Source organism: Mastigoproctus giganteus, chromosome 11 (assembly GCF_048544385.1).
Source record: "Mastigoproctus giganteus isolate SK-2022 chromosome 11, ASM4854438v1, whole genome shotgun sequence".
Lineage (NCBI taxonomy): Eukaryota > Metazoa > Arthropoda > Arachnida > Uropygi > Thelyphonidae > Mastigoproctus > Mastigoproctus giganteus.
Genome location: NC_143585.1, coordinates 29,633,845 through 29,650,450, shown reverse-complemented (window position 1 = coordinate 29,650,450; position 16,606 = coordinate 29,633,845). Strand labels below are relative to the sequence as shown.

Here is a 16,606-nt window from a genome sequence, read left to right as displayed (position 1 = left end):
GGCGGTGTGGCATGGCGCATTATCCAGCTGAAAGACAGCACCACCAGATGGGAAGACCGTTTCCATGAAAGGGTGTACCTGGTCGGCAATGATGTTTAGGTAGGTGGTAGACATTAGACTGCCCGGCACATGGATGACTGGACCCAGGGTATCACAGCAGAACACCGCCCAAAGCATGACACCACTGCCACCGGCTTGTTTTCGTCCCACAGTGCATCCAGGCACCATCACTTCCCCAGGTAAATGACACACATGTACCTGGCCGCATATGTGCATACTACACAAAACTGAAAGATGCAGCCTGCTTCCTGGCCTGCATCTTTCATAATTTCACTCCTCATTATGGAATTAGGAGTGAAATTATGAATTAGGCAAACCTGTTGTGGAGTCAGTCATTCCTTTGGTATCAAAGATCCTCTCTTCGGAGATATTGATCCAGATTAAGCAATATTTAATGCCCGTTTCTTTTGGAGGCTTAAAAGTGATCTACAGAAAAAGGTCTCTTCAAATAAAAAAAACGGCTTTCTTATTTTATTATATGTAGAATTTTGTGTTTTGCAGGGAACACTGAATGACCTTCTGACCAACAACAATTTGTCATGTACAGTTCGCATAGCCTGGCATGCCAGATTTTGATGGAGAAAGAATTGTCATAATTGGCTTTATGGTACATCAGCTTTTTAGGCAAAATTGTGCCAGTATATTATCTCTACTGAAGTGTGCATCCACAGAACAATTTTTATATTGTGCGGGCTGAAAAATGCAGAAACAACTCATGGTGGAGGGAGGACCCTACTTACTCTGCTTGAGATTCATTAACTATAGTCTGAATGAAGAGTCCTTTAAAAATTAGTCCAGTCTCTGACAGGGTTGTTGTTGTTGTTGTTATTTGTTTTTTAGGAGCATTAGCAACTAAGGCCATATTGATCTGGGGATATGCGGTATGTGGTGGTCATTCCCTGACCTTTCCGCATCCTCTGTATTTGGTGGTCACAAGTTCAAACCCCGGTCTAATCAAGAAGCGTGCGCTGCGCACAGAGCCTGACTACGGAGGCGCCCTCTGACAGGGATTCAAACACAAACCTCTCCAAATGAGTGACTAGACATAAACTGTAGGAGATAACCTACACGGGCTTTCTGTAAACTTTTTTACATAACCTGTTTCCTTTTTATTAACTGATTACTTAACCATGGAGAATAATGTTAAACACAGCTAAACACACTGGTGGAATTAAAAATTAAATGAACTTACTTAAAATTCATTTTTTAATATAATGGTTTGCTTAGTTTGTTTCTGCATTAGAAACAGATAGCTATGTAATAGATAAGTTGCTATCAACTGTTTCATATATGAGTAACCAGTTTGTCCCACTGATATTTTATCATCTACATTACATCTGTTTTCATATCTAAGTGTGACATTTCATATCAGTTACCTAACAAATCTGCAGCATATAAGGATTACAGGCAAGATCCTGAGATGGATTAAAATGGCTGAAAGACAAGAGGCAGAGGGATGCTATAACTGGTAATTTTTAGGACAGGTTAGGGTTCATCAGGGTTTGGTGCTAAGGCCTCTTGTTTCTGATCTCATACCAATGAGAGAATAAAGGGTATGATTGAAATTTGCACATGATATAAAGATTTAATGATGCAAGTCAGACTGATTTGGATTGGCTAAATGGATGACTAGAAAAACAGAAGTTGCATTTTAATGCTGCCAAATGCAAGGTTCTACATTTCAAAACTAATAATCAAATAATAACTTGTACACTATGTAGGGGCAGAGCTTAACGGTGTAAACAAAGAAAGAGAATTAGGTGTTATTTTAAAATCAGACATGATGGTTGGCATGCAATCTAAGCAAGTGGCCGGGAAGACACATTGTGGAAATTTGCACTCAGCCAGAGAGTAATTAACTGTTGGAATAAACATCCTTCTAGTATTATAGGAAGTATGTAATTTGAATAAATCTAAAGAAAATTTAGACAAATTATTAAGGAATGGGCAAATGAAGTAGGTAATTTTCTTTTTATTAGTACTGTATAAGCTTTATTTCCTTGCATCATAATTTATCAATGATTTAACAAAACACAGAGAAAAAAAGGGGTTATAGTTCCATTATATGTCTAAGTTTGCATATGATACAAAGGTTGGTAGGATAGTTAATCACAGTAAGCAAAGTATGATACTGCAACAAGATATAGAAAAATTATACAGATGGGCTAAGAAGCTGCAACAGGAGTTTAATATTGATATATTTTATTTTATTTTATTTTTTAACATATAATATACACAACAGGCATTCGCCCAGTTAAAGTGTATAACAGAGCAAAGGTTGTACAAACATAAAAATAAGTGGTAGACTAATATACTTTGTACAATGGAAACGGGAAAAGTTCAATTCACAAAAATAAAAAGATATTCATGACGTCAAGTCCAGCGCTATGTAAACTCGCAGAAAGCAGTTTGCTGCAGGAGACATCATCACACACACACACGAATTAATGAGGACATCTTTGGGCCAGAACTCATCCGTCAATCGGTCAATTTACTCCAAATAGATCTGTGAAATTGTTTCTTGTTCACAGCCATATCCAAGTCAAACTTGTTCATGAGTGCCAATGTTCTTTTGAAGAAGGAGTTCCTGGATATCTCTAATCTGGAGTTATCAATGTGGAAAGTAGTCTTCTGTCTAGTAGCCACCACTGGAGCGTGAAGGTCAATATGGCATAGAAGATCTGGCAGGTAAGTTGATCCAGCGAAGATGTGGTACAACAGTTTTAAATCAAGAACAGTTCGCCGAGTTTCCAGAGATTGAAGCTTGAAGTAGGAACAGAGATTCCGGTAGAAGATTCTGTGGTAAAACATGGGGTTATGTCTGGAAAGATAGTGGATAAATTTCATCTGGAGCGATTCTATTTGCTGTATCAAGTATGCATAGTGTGGGTTCCATATAGGAGAAGCAAACTCCACTATAGGGAGTATAGTTGTCTTAAATAGGAGCACAGAGAACTGAGGATCTTGAAATCTGTACGTCTGCCGTTTAATGAAGCCAATTTGTTTTTTCGCTTGGTTCAATATATTCCTAACGTGTTTTTCAAACCCACATGTAGCGGTAAAAGTAACTCCCAGATCTTTAACTTCGTCAACTCTGGAAATCGGCATCTCCTTGATGTAATATTCATTAACTAAAGTCTTAGTTTTCCTCGTAGCGGCAAAGGAAATAGAGCTGCACTTCATAGTATTAACCTCCAAACCATTCAAAGCAACCCAATCAGCAAAAGAGTTGAGAGCAGTCTGAAGGTTAACTGCATCATCTGGACTGCAGATAGGTGAATATAGTTTCACATCATCGGCAAACATTAGTATCTTGATACCACCTCTCTCAACAAATTGCGGTAGATCGTTGATAAAGATGGTGAATAAAAGAGGCCCAAGAGATGATCCCTGTGGTACTCCTCTCGATGGAAAAAATTCCCTTGAGACTTCCTGTCCGATGATCACTGTATGTTTACGATATGAGATATAACTTATCAACCAGGATAATAAAGGGTCAAGTATTCCATAGTGGCTTAGTTTTTGAGCAAGTTGATTATGCGGGACACTGTCGAAAGCCTTAGTAAGGTCTGTGTAGATCACATCAACCTGTCCCCCGCGATCGACGGTGTCTAGAACCTGTTGCCAGATGGTGAGAAGATTAGTGGTAGTTGATCGGCCCCTGGTGAAGCCATGTTGGCAGTCGCTGATGAAGTGATTAAAATATTCCATTAATCGGTGGTGAATGACAGTGTCCAGAATTTTTGCCAGCGAGTTCATAAGGCAGATGGGACGGTAATTCTCTAGTGAGTGGTTTGCACTTCTCTTTGGGATAGGAATAATATTGACAGTTTTGAAGTGAGTGGGGTAGATACCAGACTTAACGGAAAGATTGAATATATGCAATATTATATATTTAAGTTGTGGAAAGCATTTCTTCCACAAGATAAGTGGAATCTTATCTGGGCCTGCAGAAAAATCTTTTGTTAGTTTCCGAAGCGCTTGAATGATATCGTCTGTGTCCACCGAGAGATTATTCAGTGTATCATCCTTAACAACTTGAAATTGATAAGCTGAAGCAGCAGTAGCTGCTGTTTTCTCTGAAAAGGAGGAGAAAAAGGTCGCAAAAAGATCTGCTTTAGTTTTGTCACAGGTTATAGGCTTGCCATCGGAATCAATGATCCTTGTTCCTGTTGAGCAGTTATTAGAATTCTTTAGCATGTTCCAGAATGGCTTTAGGTCTCCATTTACTGTGAAACTGTGTTGAATTGATTGCATATAACGAGCGTACTGATTTCTGATCATCCTTTTAACGTTACTTCTGTGTTCCTTGAACAGTGCCATATATGCTTCATCATGTGTCGTCCTAAAGTGTTTTCTGCACTGTTCTTTGGCTCGTATAATCGCAATTATGTCTGTTGTGATCCAATGAGGGAATCTATTCCTGTAATTTTTACTAAGAGGTACGAACTCTTGAATATAGAGGTGATTGTGCTAATAAGATGATCGGTGACTGCGTCAAGATCATTAATCCGTGGGAAGGAGAACCAATCAATGCAATCTAGCTCACGCCCTAATAGTTGCCAGTCTGCTCTCCTAAAGTTCAGCTTGGCTGGAACAGGAGTTGTGCATCTATTCTTCTGTGATATGTTTATTTGACAGCTTAAAGCCTTGTGATCAGATGGCAGAAATGAAACTGCTTCTAAAATAAGGATCTGCTTGGATGCAAAAATGAGATCCAGCATTGCCTTGCCTCTAGTACAAGTATTGTTATACTGCTTGAGGCCCAGTTCTGACGTGATGTCATATAGCAGCTTAGTTGTAGCGGTTGACTTCTCGATGCCTAGTGGAGAGTGTTGAGTATTGAAGTCTCCAAACAAGTACACCTCATCCGACTGGTGAAAAAACGTTTCAAACTCACAGAGTGCTTGCGACAGCCTCTCCATAAGAAGAAGATCGACCGGAGGCGGAAGGTAGATAGCTGCAATGAGAACAGTTTTATTATGAACCTTCAGCTGACAAAAGATTCCTTCAATGTTTTGGAGAGTCCTGTGCATTGTAACTGCAAATTGGTTTGAGATAATTATCGCGACACCACCTCCCCTAGATCCCCTGTCTCTTCTGAGGACAGTATAGCCCACTGCTGCCACTTCCGAATCCAGAATCCCATCGTGTAGCCACGTTTCTGTGAAGATATATATATCAAACTCCAGAGAGCAGAGCGAGATTCTAAATTTGTCAATTTTATTCACTAAGCTCCTACAGTTCTGATAATATATGTGAAGAGATTGCTGACAGGCAACATCAGCTCTCCCTATATATACAGGATCAGTAGAGGCCTGGAAAAGAAAAGAACAAGAATTGTTTGTGCACCGTGATTGCTAACTATCATTCTTCTCCAAATTATTTGTACTCTTGTTGTAGATTTTGAATGGCCTGATTATTAATCCGGGAGGCCAATACAGGTAATCCAGTAGTTTTCTTTCATCCAATGCATTGCAGGTCACCAGGAAAGAAGCGTAGGATGGATGTTTAGTTTTAAGTGCACGAACTTCAGCTACCGTTCCGATTTCGTTTCTGATGAATTCATGTAAAACTTCTACTTTTGTGTGTGGACTGAGCCGGGAAATAAATAACTTGGATTTGCGAGGTACTACAGTGAGATTGTATTTGCCTTTGAATAGGTGATCCTCACATTGAGAAGGTGCGTGTGCCGAAGAAAGATAATTGGCTGCACGATAATGGGCTGAAGAGGTGTTGCTATCAATTGGTTCCTTATCATTCTCGTAAGTTCTTCCACCAGTTTTTTTGTTATCATTCCCGTGAGTTCTTCTACTGGATTTTTTGTTATCATTTCCGTGAGTTCTTCTACTGGATTTTTTGTTATTATTCTCGTTAGTACTTCTACCGGTTTCGATGTTTCTATCCTCTAATCTGCCTACGTCGAAATCCACCTGCAGTGCCTTATCCTTTGGAACTTTAGACACCTCAGACTCTGATCTCTTGTTACCAATAGGTATGAGATTACTGATGTTGGCTTCTCCTGCAGAGCCAGTTTGTTGTGGTTTCCTCTGTTTTCCTGCTTTAGCCTGAACATCAGATATTTTCTTCCCTTTGCTGAGGGTACTAACTTTTTCATCAGATCTATCGATCTTGTTTGAGGAGGTCTGCGGTCTATGATCAGTTGATTGCTTAGCTGGCAGATTCCGTTTTTCTACATCGCAAAAATCTCCTCCTGAAGCCAGTGTGGAGTGGCTGTCAGCATGATTGCGTGCACAATGAGGGCAGATTGCAATTAAGCTGGATTGGGCATAGTTTTTATAGAATCGGATAAGCTCAGTTGAATTAAGTAAGTTCGTCAGTTTAGCTGGGTCATCAAGATTCCTTAGTTCGATTTTGTTAAATATATCTAGGAGGATAAGTTTGATCTCCTTATTTTCCCTGTGCAGTACTGTGATATAGTCTTTCAGCTCTTGTAATTGAGCTTTAATAAGAACGTTTCCTTGCTCAGGATTAGTAACAAAATCTGAATAAACTTCACCATTGCACTTTCTTTCAGTTTCAAGTATTTTTTTCTCAGTTTGCAGGAACTGAGTGCTATCATCGAGGTTGTTTGTCAGTGGCTTCCCATTATGAGACCCCTGTTTTGTCAACTCCAGAAGTTCAATTAGTTTATTAGCCATAAGATCGGCTCTATTTAAATGATCTTTCTGGAAGTTGCGGAACTCGTTTGAGAGTTGTTTCACAGATGTAGAAATCAGTGTTAATCCTTCGTCACTGCTCGCGCTCCGGGTGCCATTCCATGTTAACGACGGAGGGCATGTTAACTCGGCATCATCTAATGAGTCATCATTTATTGAGTCCTTAGACTGATCGCCACCCTTACATAACTCACATTTCCAGAATTTTTTTACTTTTTTAGCGAGTTTTTTCAGATTCGCGTAGGGAGAACAGGATCCGCAATAATGGGCATGACAGGATGTACATTGAAGTGCATAGTCCACTTGGATGCTACAACTTGCACAGATTAACAATTTCTCCATAGTCTTGTGGAAAAGAAAACAGAAGAACAGAATATGCCAAGCAGCCCTTCCGATGCGATTCGTAGTGACAGTCAGTAATTAACCGTGACCTTTAGCTTGTCCAACATAGCTCTAGGGCTTGAAACGTTTGAAAGCATAACACAGTGTATGTAGGCCGGAAGACGCTAACTGCTGACCTTGACCAGCCAGGTGAATGCAGAAGAAAGCTCTTTGTCTGTATTACTGAAATTCGAAAAATGAATAAAATTACCTGAAATCGTCCAAGAGAATCCCTGTAAGTTGCCCAGAGTAGTCACAGCGAGTAGGTGAAACACTTGAACTCCAAGAAATGGAAACTCCTGAAGTTAGATACTTGTTAAAAGCTCACTTTTGAAGAGCACAAAATTAAGACACCTGTATGCAGGCGCGCACGCGCAGATATATGCAAGGCATTTCACACAGTATTTCAACTGTGTGGTACCACACTCAGGGTAGTGAAGAATGAAAATGACCTAGATGTAATTGTACAGTTAGATGTGATTTCTCCGAGCAATGCAAACAGGCTGCCAAGACAGCTTGTGGAGATTTGTCAATGATATACAGGAATTTGCCAGCAGGGATAAGGAGGCAATTATCCCACTGTAGCCAATTATCCAACACAGCCTCCATAGCTGAGTGGTCAGGATGCGGGAGTGCAGTAGCAATTGCTCTTTGAGTAGATCAGCGTTCAAGCCCCTGACTGTTAAATTCCTTCAATTTGCCAACCTGCAATGGACCAGCATAGCAGATTATGGTCCATTTCCCTCAGCACGAATCGCTGAGGAGACTTCCATCCTGCAGTGGGTTGATAATGGCTGCAGTTTTTATCCCACTGCATGACACAATGGTTAAGCCACATCTTGAGTACAGCATACAGATCTGAAGGCCTGATGTTAGAAGGGTGTAGATCTGTCAGATGGGTGCACAGAAGAGCAATGAGAGGAACAAACAATACTCTTAGCAAGAAAGGCTTCAGTTCTTCAAACTGCAGTGCCTGGAGACTAGGCACCCACAAGAAAATCTGATTAGGGCTGTTTAAGGCTTTGAATGGATTGAGTTAGCTCAATGCTGATGGAATCCTTTGTGTTGCTCAAACTACACACATAAGGGAAGATAAATTCAAATTGAGGATGGACAGGGTTAATGTGTGAAATCCTTCAGCCAATGGGATAGTCAATAATTGGAACAAACTTCCACCTGGTGTTGTAGAGGTAGGTAGTTTGAATAAATTCAAGGAAGAACTAGACCAACTGTTAGAAGGGTGGGCAAGTTATATGGGAAGTGTTTTTTTCGACTGATGCTATATATGCTTGCTTGCTTTCTTTCATCATTTGGCACTACTGTATTAATACTAATACTATCTAAGTCAGTGGTGAAAGATCATATTTGGAAAGTTGTGTTCAGATCTGGAAACCTCACCTAAGGAAAGACAGTTCTTGAAAGGGTGTATCCAGCTGACCTTTGAATTTTCCCAGCTGAGTACCAACCACCCAAGGAAACAACTTATTTCAACAATCAACTAACTCGCTAGCTAAAAGAAAACTTCTTGCAATCCAGGCTAAACCTCTTCTCTCGTAATTTAAAATTATGGCCTTGTTCTGGAATTATTTATAACAGTGAAAATTCCACCCTTATTCATTTTACTTTCACTTCCCTGCTCCTTATATACCTCAATTGAGTTTCTTCTAGGGTCTGAGCCCTGTAGACAACATATTTTAAGTCTTATCTCATATGGACACTTTTGCTGAGCATGCCAGGCAAGCTGCCTATCTTTGGACCCTTTCAAGAAGCTCAAGGTATTTTTTTTAGACATGGTGTCCATACTTGAACAAAGTCCATGTGTGGTCTTACAACTACCTTATACAGTGGGATTATGACCGCTCTCTCTATCTCAACAAGCAAATGTTCATTAAATCATAGATAAGATTCCATGGACCTTTCTTGCCACCTGACTACACTCTTAAGAGAACTTCACATGCAAATATATAACTCCTAAACCCCTCTCTTACTCTACTGTTTATGGTTCAATCCCACCAAGTGTGTAAGTTATTTTGGGGTTGCTATTCCCCAAGTGTAAAATATTGCATTTTGCTGAATTAAAGCTGTTCCTTTTCTAACCATCCCTAAGGTCTATCTAAGTTGTTCTGAAGAAGACCTGCCTGGCACTGATCATTAACTGCTCTGCTGATATTGACATTATCTGTAAATTTTGACATCACGTGCACTATACTTTCATCAATGTCATTTAGCAAGATCAAGAGCAAGAGTGGTCCAGGTACTGATCCTTGGAGAATCCCACTTCTTATATTAACCCAATCTGAAGAATAACTGTTAATCACAACATCTGCTCCTGCCCTGAAAACATTCTTCAATCCATCTAAGGATATTATTCCAACTAATCTAAGGATGTGATTCCATCCAAGGATGTGATTTCCATCCATGGATATGATTCCAACGTGTTATTGCTTGTACAATAACCTTTCATGTGAGAATGAGACCAATGCTTTGCTGAATTCCAGGTAAACAATACCGAAATTATTTCCTGCATCCAGCTTGTAAGTGACTCTGTCAAAATAATTAATCAGATTAATTAAACATAATTTTCCTTTACAAATCCATGCTGCATTTCAATGCTGCTGTATGACATGAGGGATAAAGGTAAGAGAGCTTTTTTTTTCTCACAACAGATATTTATCTTCCTTACAACTTTTGCCCTTTATTAAATAAAGAATGCTACATTATAAACATTTTGTTTTGATAACTCCCAGATAATTAAAAACTTACCACAAATGTTCCTCCATGTTCATACACATGCACTTCTCCACTTTGCATCCCAAAAAGTACCAGTTTTCCATCAGGAGACCACTATCAGGGATTAAAATTATTATTATTTTACATTTATTTTTACTCTATATATTTCATAAGTTAAAACTATTATTACCACCACAAAACAAAGACAATAAAGCTACTATAAATCTTCTTCCACCCCTTCCCCCCAAAAAAAACAAAAAATAAATTGCAAAACATTAAGTTAGGCAGATTATAGTCAGATGAGATATGATACATTTCCAGCATTATGATAAGAATGCTTTTTTCGTGTGAGAGTAATTTTATTATTTAGTTCAACTTATTATATATACAGGGTTGTTAAAATTAAGGTATCCCTACGTAGAGGACTCTGGAACGAGTTCTAAGGCTTGTACCGAAGAGAAATTTGGACAACAGGTACAATAAAGAATGCATTCACCATTTATTCGAAAAAAAAAAAATTAGTTACAAAATTTGTCACTGTATAGCACATAACTATCTTAGTTACGATTATGCAAATGCCTTACATTATTTGCATAACAGTAAGTTATTGCCACAGTGCCACTACTCAGCTCTACTGTACTATATAAAAGCAAAGCAGTCTCTTCAAAATCATACAGTAGCAATGGCAACAACATTGCAGGAAAAAGCACTATTAGCGAAGCTGTACTATCAGAATGGCAATAATGCAGCTGCAGCTATCAGAGAATTTCGGCATGGACCTACGACTTTTGTGCTGTCCGCAAAATGATTGCAAAATTTAAAGTGACAGGACATCTTGGTGTTCAACCAGGTAGAGGTCGAAAATGAGTGGACTCCTCTCGTGCTGATGATGTGGCTATGGCTGTCGTGGATTTATGAAGTCAATCTCCATGTGGTAGCACAAGTGTGTCAGCTGTTTCTCGTGAAGTGGAGATGCCATATTCCACTGTAAGGCTAGTAATGAGTCAGGTGTTGCAGTACTATCATTACAAGATGCACGTGCTCAGCAGCTAAAGCATGGTGATGCAGATATTCATTTCACATATGCACTTCAGTTTCTGGGCGAATGACAGTGGATATCACTTGGCCATGGAACATGCTTTGGAGTGATGAAGCCCACTTCCGCTTAAATGGACAAGTGAATACGTGCACAACTGTCGCATTTGGGAAACAGAAAACCCTCGTATTATCCAAGAGGTCCTGTTGCATTCTCCAAAAGTGAAAGTATGGTGTGGATTTACAGCCACATTCATGATCGCGCCATATTTTTTTTGAACAGGTAACACCAACTGGACCCTGTATCTGTTCTGTCACTGGACAGCGATATTATGAAATGTTGGCAAATTTCACAATACCAGAGCTACAACGTAGGTGCCTTCAGGATACCGTATTAATGTGCCAACCCCATATCCACCATTAGGTCCAAAGATTGCTAAAGCTGAGTAACACTTTACAGACAAATGGGTCACTAGCCGTTATTTCCAGACATCTTGGTCACCCCGATTACTGAACCTCACCCCATGCAACTTCTGGTTGTGGGGTTTTTTGAAGAATCAGGTGCGTAGGGAAGGATGTCAAACTCTGGTAGATCTGAAGTACAGCATTAAACGTCATATGCTGGATATTCCAGTTGACATGTCATGTTCTGTTGTAGAAAATGCTGTTCTTCAAATGGAAACTGTTGTTGACCAAAATGGAGGCCACATTGAACAATTGTAATGTTGTTCAAGTGATTTGTATTGCCACAGTGCCATATAGTGACAAATTTTGTAACTAAAGGTGACTATGGTGGTCTGAGACAGTATTTAAATTCTATACAGTGGAACCAACTTATGGCGTTACCAAGAGCAAATTCAAAATGGGAAGCATTCAAAGAATTACTCTTGGAAGCTACTAGGCTTTTCATGCCAACAAAGAAATATTGTTCAAGATTTAGGCCTAAACGGATGTCAGATGAACTAATTAGACATGTCACAGAGAAGAGAGATGAATGGAATACATAAATATTAACATGTGACACCGAAGCCTATGATAGATATAAGCTGGTCTGTAACCAAGTTACAAAGGAGGTTAGGCAGGCGAAGGCAGATTACAAGAAATCTTTGGCAAAGGATGCAAAGAAAAACAGCAAAGAGTTCTTTACTTATGTAAACTCTAGAAGGAAGGGGATGAATCAGATTGGTCCACTTGATATCGATGGTTCAACTGTTGATGATCCTGCTCAGGTAGCTAACAAACTAAATGAATATTTTGCATCGACATTCACAAATGAGGAGTTATTCAGGGAGGGGAATGCCAGAGGTGTATTAAACTCTGGCAGTAAGCTAGATAATCTTGTAACAACCGAGAGTAAAGTGGAGGAGAAATTGTTGAAGATAAACACAAGAAAGGCACCTGGGATGGATGGAATCTATCCAGTTATATTAAAGGAGGAGACAAAGTAAGTAAGCAAACCCTTATCCATAATTATGAGAGCTTCCCTACTCAAGGGAGGTACCCATGGACTGGAGATAGCAAATGTGACCCCAATCCACATCCAGTTATATTAAAGGAGGTGGCAAAGGAAGTAAGCAAACCCTTAGCCATAATTATGAGAGCTTCACTGGACTCAGGGGAGGTATCCATGGACTCGAGATATGCAAATGTGACCCCAATCCACAAAGGAGGATCAAAGGGAGACAGGTAATTACACACCTGTTAGTTTAACTTCTGTTCCAGGGAAATTAAGGGAGGCACTGGTTAAAGAAGATTGCAGCATCATCTAGACAAGACTTCAGTTATAGCTTGGACACAGCGAGGGTTTGTTAAGGGGAAGTCTTGTCTGACTAATTTGATTGGATACTATGATGTAGTCACAAAGGAACTGGATGCAAAGAATAACTTTGATATCATATATTTGGATCTTAGAAAAGCCTTTGATACTGTTGCACATGGAAGACTACTGCACAAATTGGAGCAGTGTGGCATTGGAGGCAAATTGCTGCTATGGATAAAGGGATGGTTGGGTGGGAGAAGACAGAGAGTGGTAATCAATGGACACAGCTCTTCGTGGACTAATGTTATTAATGGAGTCTCTCAGGGTTCGGTGTTGGGTCCATTGTTGTTTTCTGTATTTATAAATGATATTGATGATGGTATATCAGGCTTAATGTCCAAGTTTGCAGACAATATGAAGGTTGGCAGGGTTGCTAATGACACTAATGACAGTACACTGTTGCAACAGGATCTGGAAAAGTTGAGCAGATGGGCTGAGAGGTGGCAAATGAAGTTTAACATTGACAAATGTAAAGTACAATATATGGGAAGCAGTAATCCCAGAGTAACGTATCAACTCTGTGGTACCACACTGACAGTGTGGTATCAAGTAGTAGAGAGAGAGAATGAAACCACACTGTCAGTGTGGTATCAAGTAGTAGAGAGAGAGAGAGAATGAAAAGTAGTGGTAGAGAATGAAAAGGACCTGGGGATAATTGTGCAGGCAGATATGAAGTTTTCTGAGCAGTGCAGACGGTCTGCAAGAGTAGCTCATGGTGTCTTGTCAATGATATAGAGGAATTTTTCTAGCAGGGATAAGGAGGTGATTATCCCCTTGTATAAGGCAATGGCCCAACCACACCTTGAGTACTGTATACAGGTCTGTAGGCCTCATTTTAAGAAGGGTGTAGAGCTGTTGGAACGAGAAGGGCAACAAGATTAGTGAATGGAACAAAGGGTTGCTCTTACAAAGAAAGGCTTAAGTTCTGCAAATTACAGTGTCTGGAGACTAGGCACCTGCGAGGTGATCTGATTGAGGTGTATAAAGCCTTGGTTTGAGCATGCTCAATGCTGATGGGATTCTTCCTCTTGCTCAAAATAATCGCCTGAGAGGGCATAAATTCAAATTGAGGAAAGACTGTTGTAGGATAAATGTGCGGAAGTTTGTCTTTAGCCAGCGGGTGGTTGATTGCTGGAACAAACTTCCATCTGTTGATGTAGAAGTTAATAGATTAAATAGATTCAAGGCAGAACTTGACAAACAATTGGAGAGAATGGATGGGTGAATAAGGGTTTTTTTTTTTTTTTTTTTTTTGGCTGTTGCTATATAAGCTTGCTTTCTTTTATCATGTGCCTTTGTTAATGCTAAAGTCAGCTGCCCTGAATCATTCTGTTTATTCAATACTAATACTATCCATACAAAGATTAACTAGGTACTTGAAGCTGTTCTATTTGATATTCTACCTCAACATGAATAAGATGCATGCCTTTCAGTTCTTTTCCCCAAATTCTGTTACCATCCACAGAACCAACAATTACAGCACCTAAAAAAAGAAAAGAAAGTCTTTAATACTGCAATCAATAGTTTATATAACTGTACAAATATTTACAAATTTTTCTTGTTATAGTAATAACAATAGTACTCACCATATAGTGCAAGGAAGCCACAGGCTTTTTCTGCACTGGCAAAAAAAAAACAAAAAAACTGCCAAATAAATATATAAGAAAACACAAATTATATGCTTCCCTCCTCACAAAGGTAAGTATCCAGTTGACCTCTGAATTCATTCAAACTGTCAGCCTCAACTACCTGCAAGGGCAACTTGTTCCAGCAATCAACGACTTGCTGGCTAAAGGAAAACATCCTACAATCTAATCTGAACCTCAACCCTTGTAATTTGAATTTATGACCCCTAGTTCTGGAATTCTTTGTAACAGTGAGATTCCACTTACATTCATTTTAGAAATCCCTCTCAGAATGTTGTAAACTTCAATCAGGTCTCCTCTGAGGTGCCTGGTTACCAAGCTAGTTAGTTAGTTAGTTATTTGGTTTTTAGGAGCATTAGCAACTAAGGCCATATTGCTCCGGGATATGCGGTGGTCATTCCCTGACCTTTCCGCATCCTCCATATTTGGTGGTGACGGGCTCGAACCCCGGCTAATCAAGAAGCGTGTGCTACGCACTGCTGCTCCTTCCCACCTGGCTACGGAGGTGCCCTGGTTACCAAGCTCTGTAGCCCACATAATCAGACTCTTTCCTCATACGGTTGTACTTCTGTAGATCTCACCATTCGAGTTGCCCATCTTTGACCCCTTGCAAGAAACTCAATGTTGTTTTTCAGATGAGGTCTCTATACTTGAACACAGTATTCCAAATGTGGTCTTACAATTGCCTTATACAGTGGGATTATGACTTCCCTACTGTAAAACGTTCGATAAATCATTGATAGGACAACATGGGCTTTTCTGGCAGCCAGTTTACACTGTTCAGAAAACTTCATATCTGCCAGTATTGTAACTCCCAGATCCCTTTTCTTCTCCACTGTTTTTAATTCAACCCCACCGAGTGTATGATTTATTTGTGGGTTGCTATTCCCCAAGTGTAAGACCTTGCATTTAGAGGCATTAAAACACAGCTGCCACTTCTCTGATCATCTTTGAAGGTCGTTCAAATCATCCTGAAGGAGCACTGATCATTAACAACTCTGCCAATCTTTACAACATCTGCAAATTTTTACTTCACGCCTTCTATCCCTTTGTCAATGTCATTTGTTAGATTGACTATTGCAATAGTGGTTCTTTAATATTAGGCTAAAACAACTGTGTTACTATCAAACTCCATCCTAAGTTCGCCTTTTGATGGCAGATTCATTTTTTTGGCCTTTTTTTATTGAATCTTGACTGTTTCAGTGAATCTATACATTATCAAACTATCATTATAACATTGAGCTGTACCACAATTGCTTTTACACAAGTAAAGGAATACTTGATTGTGAATACAAAGAAGCTAATCTAGCAATGGTGTAGGTTTTAATTACTGATATAAGTTTGCACACAGAGTTGTGCACTGAAAAATGAACAAAGAGGGTTTATGTTTCGTGCTTTATGCTGCATGATACATTTACTCATTTTAAAATGCTATGGTGATTGGATATCAGTAGTCACTTTGTTCATCGGGCTATTAGCCATTACAAAGATGATCTTCCATATACAGCAAACCCCCGCTATTCGCGGTATCTGTATTCGCGGTTTCGCGTATTCGTGATCGCCGATTTAATATAAAATGAAACCTGAAAAAATGTGAATTTTAAAGCGCCGTGAATATTTTCCCCCATAAAAAACATGGGCGTGGCTAAAATTATCTTTCCGGTCAAAACAGCGCTCAGTGGGTGGGGGGGGAGAGGGGTGAAAAAATCGCGAGCGTGGATGTTTCTCGGTAATCCTTGTTCAGTATGTGTTAGTCATGGAAGGTTTCGTCGTTTGCTTTTAATTTATTATAAACTGAATAAATTTATCAATTTATAAATTGATATGCTTACAAAAATGATAAATCTACCGTTTTGCAGTGTAAAACAGACTTTTTCGAGTGTGTTAACGGAAGAAAGTGACTTTATTGTGGACAAGTTCTTTCTAACCCCTACAAAAATATGGCTACGAATAAAAAGAGAAATGTGAAAATATCAAAGAAGGTGATAACATTAGCGAATAAAATTGAGTTATTAGACAAAATTTCTAATGGTGAAAGTGTCTCCTCAGTGGCAAAACATTATAAAATCAATGAGTCAACGGTACGATCAATCAAGAAATCGGAAGAAAAAATCCGCCGTAGTGTCCGTGAAAACGCGCTAATTGCTTCAAAAATTTGCTCTGTAACTCGTGATGTTAAATTAGAAAAAATGGAAAAAGCTTTAAATCTGTGGATAGAAGACCGAACTCGAAATAAAATTCCGTTAAGTTCACTC

General features: G+C 39.3%; 1 protein-coding gene across 1 annotated transcript in view; it reads right to left on the bottom strand.

Annotated features, from left to right (window-relative positions):
• The window catches only part of Oseg4 (intraflagellar transport protein Oseg4), a 270,266-nt gene that overhangs the window by 192,531 nt on the left and 61,129 nt on the right, over positions 1–16,606 (bottom strand). Inside the window, exons 6-7 of the mRNA XM_090385309.1 lie at positions 14,109–14,188; positions 9,885–9,965 (exon numbers count right to left, since the gene is read on the bottom strand). Of these exons, the coding sequence (XP_090241435.1) occupies positions 9,885–9,965; positions 14,109–14,188 (161 nt within the window). The remainder of the gene's footprint in view (positions 1–9,884; positions 9,966–14,108; positions 14,189–16,606) is intronic.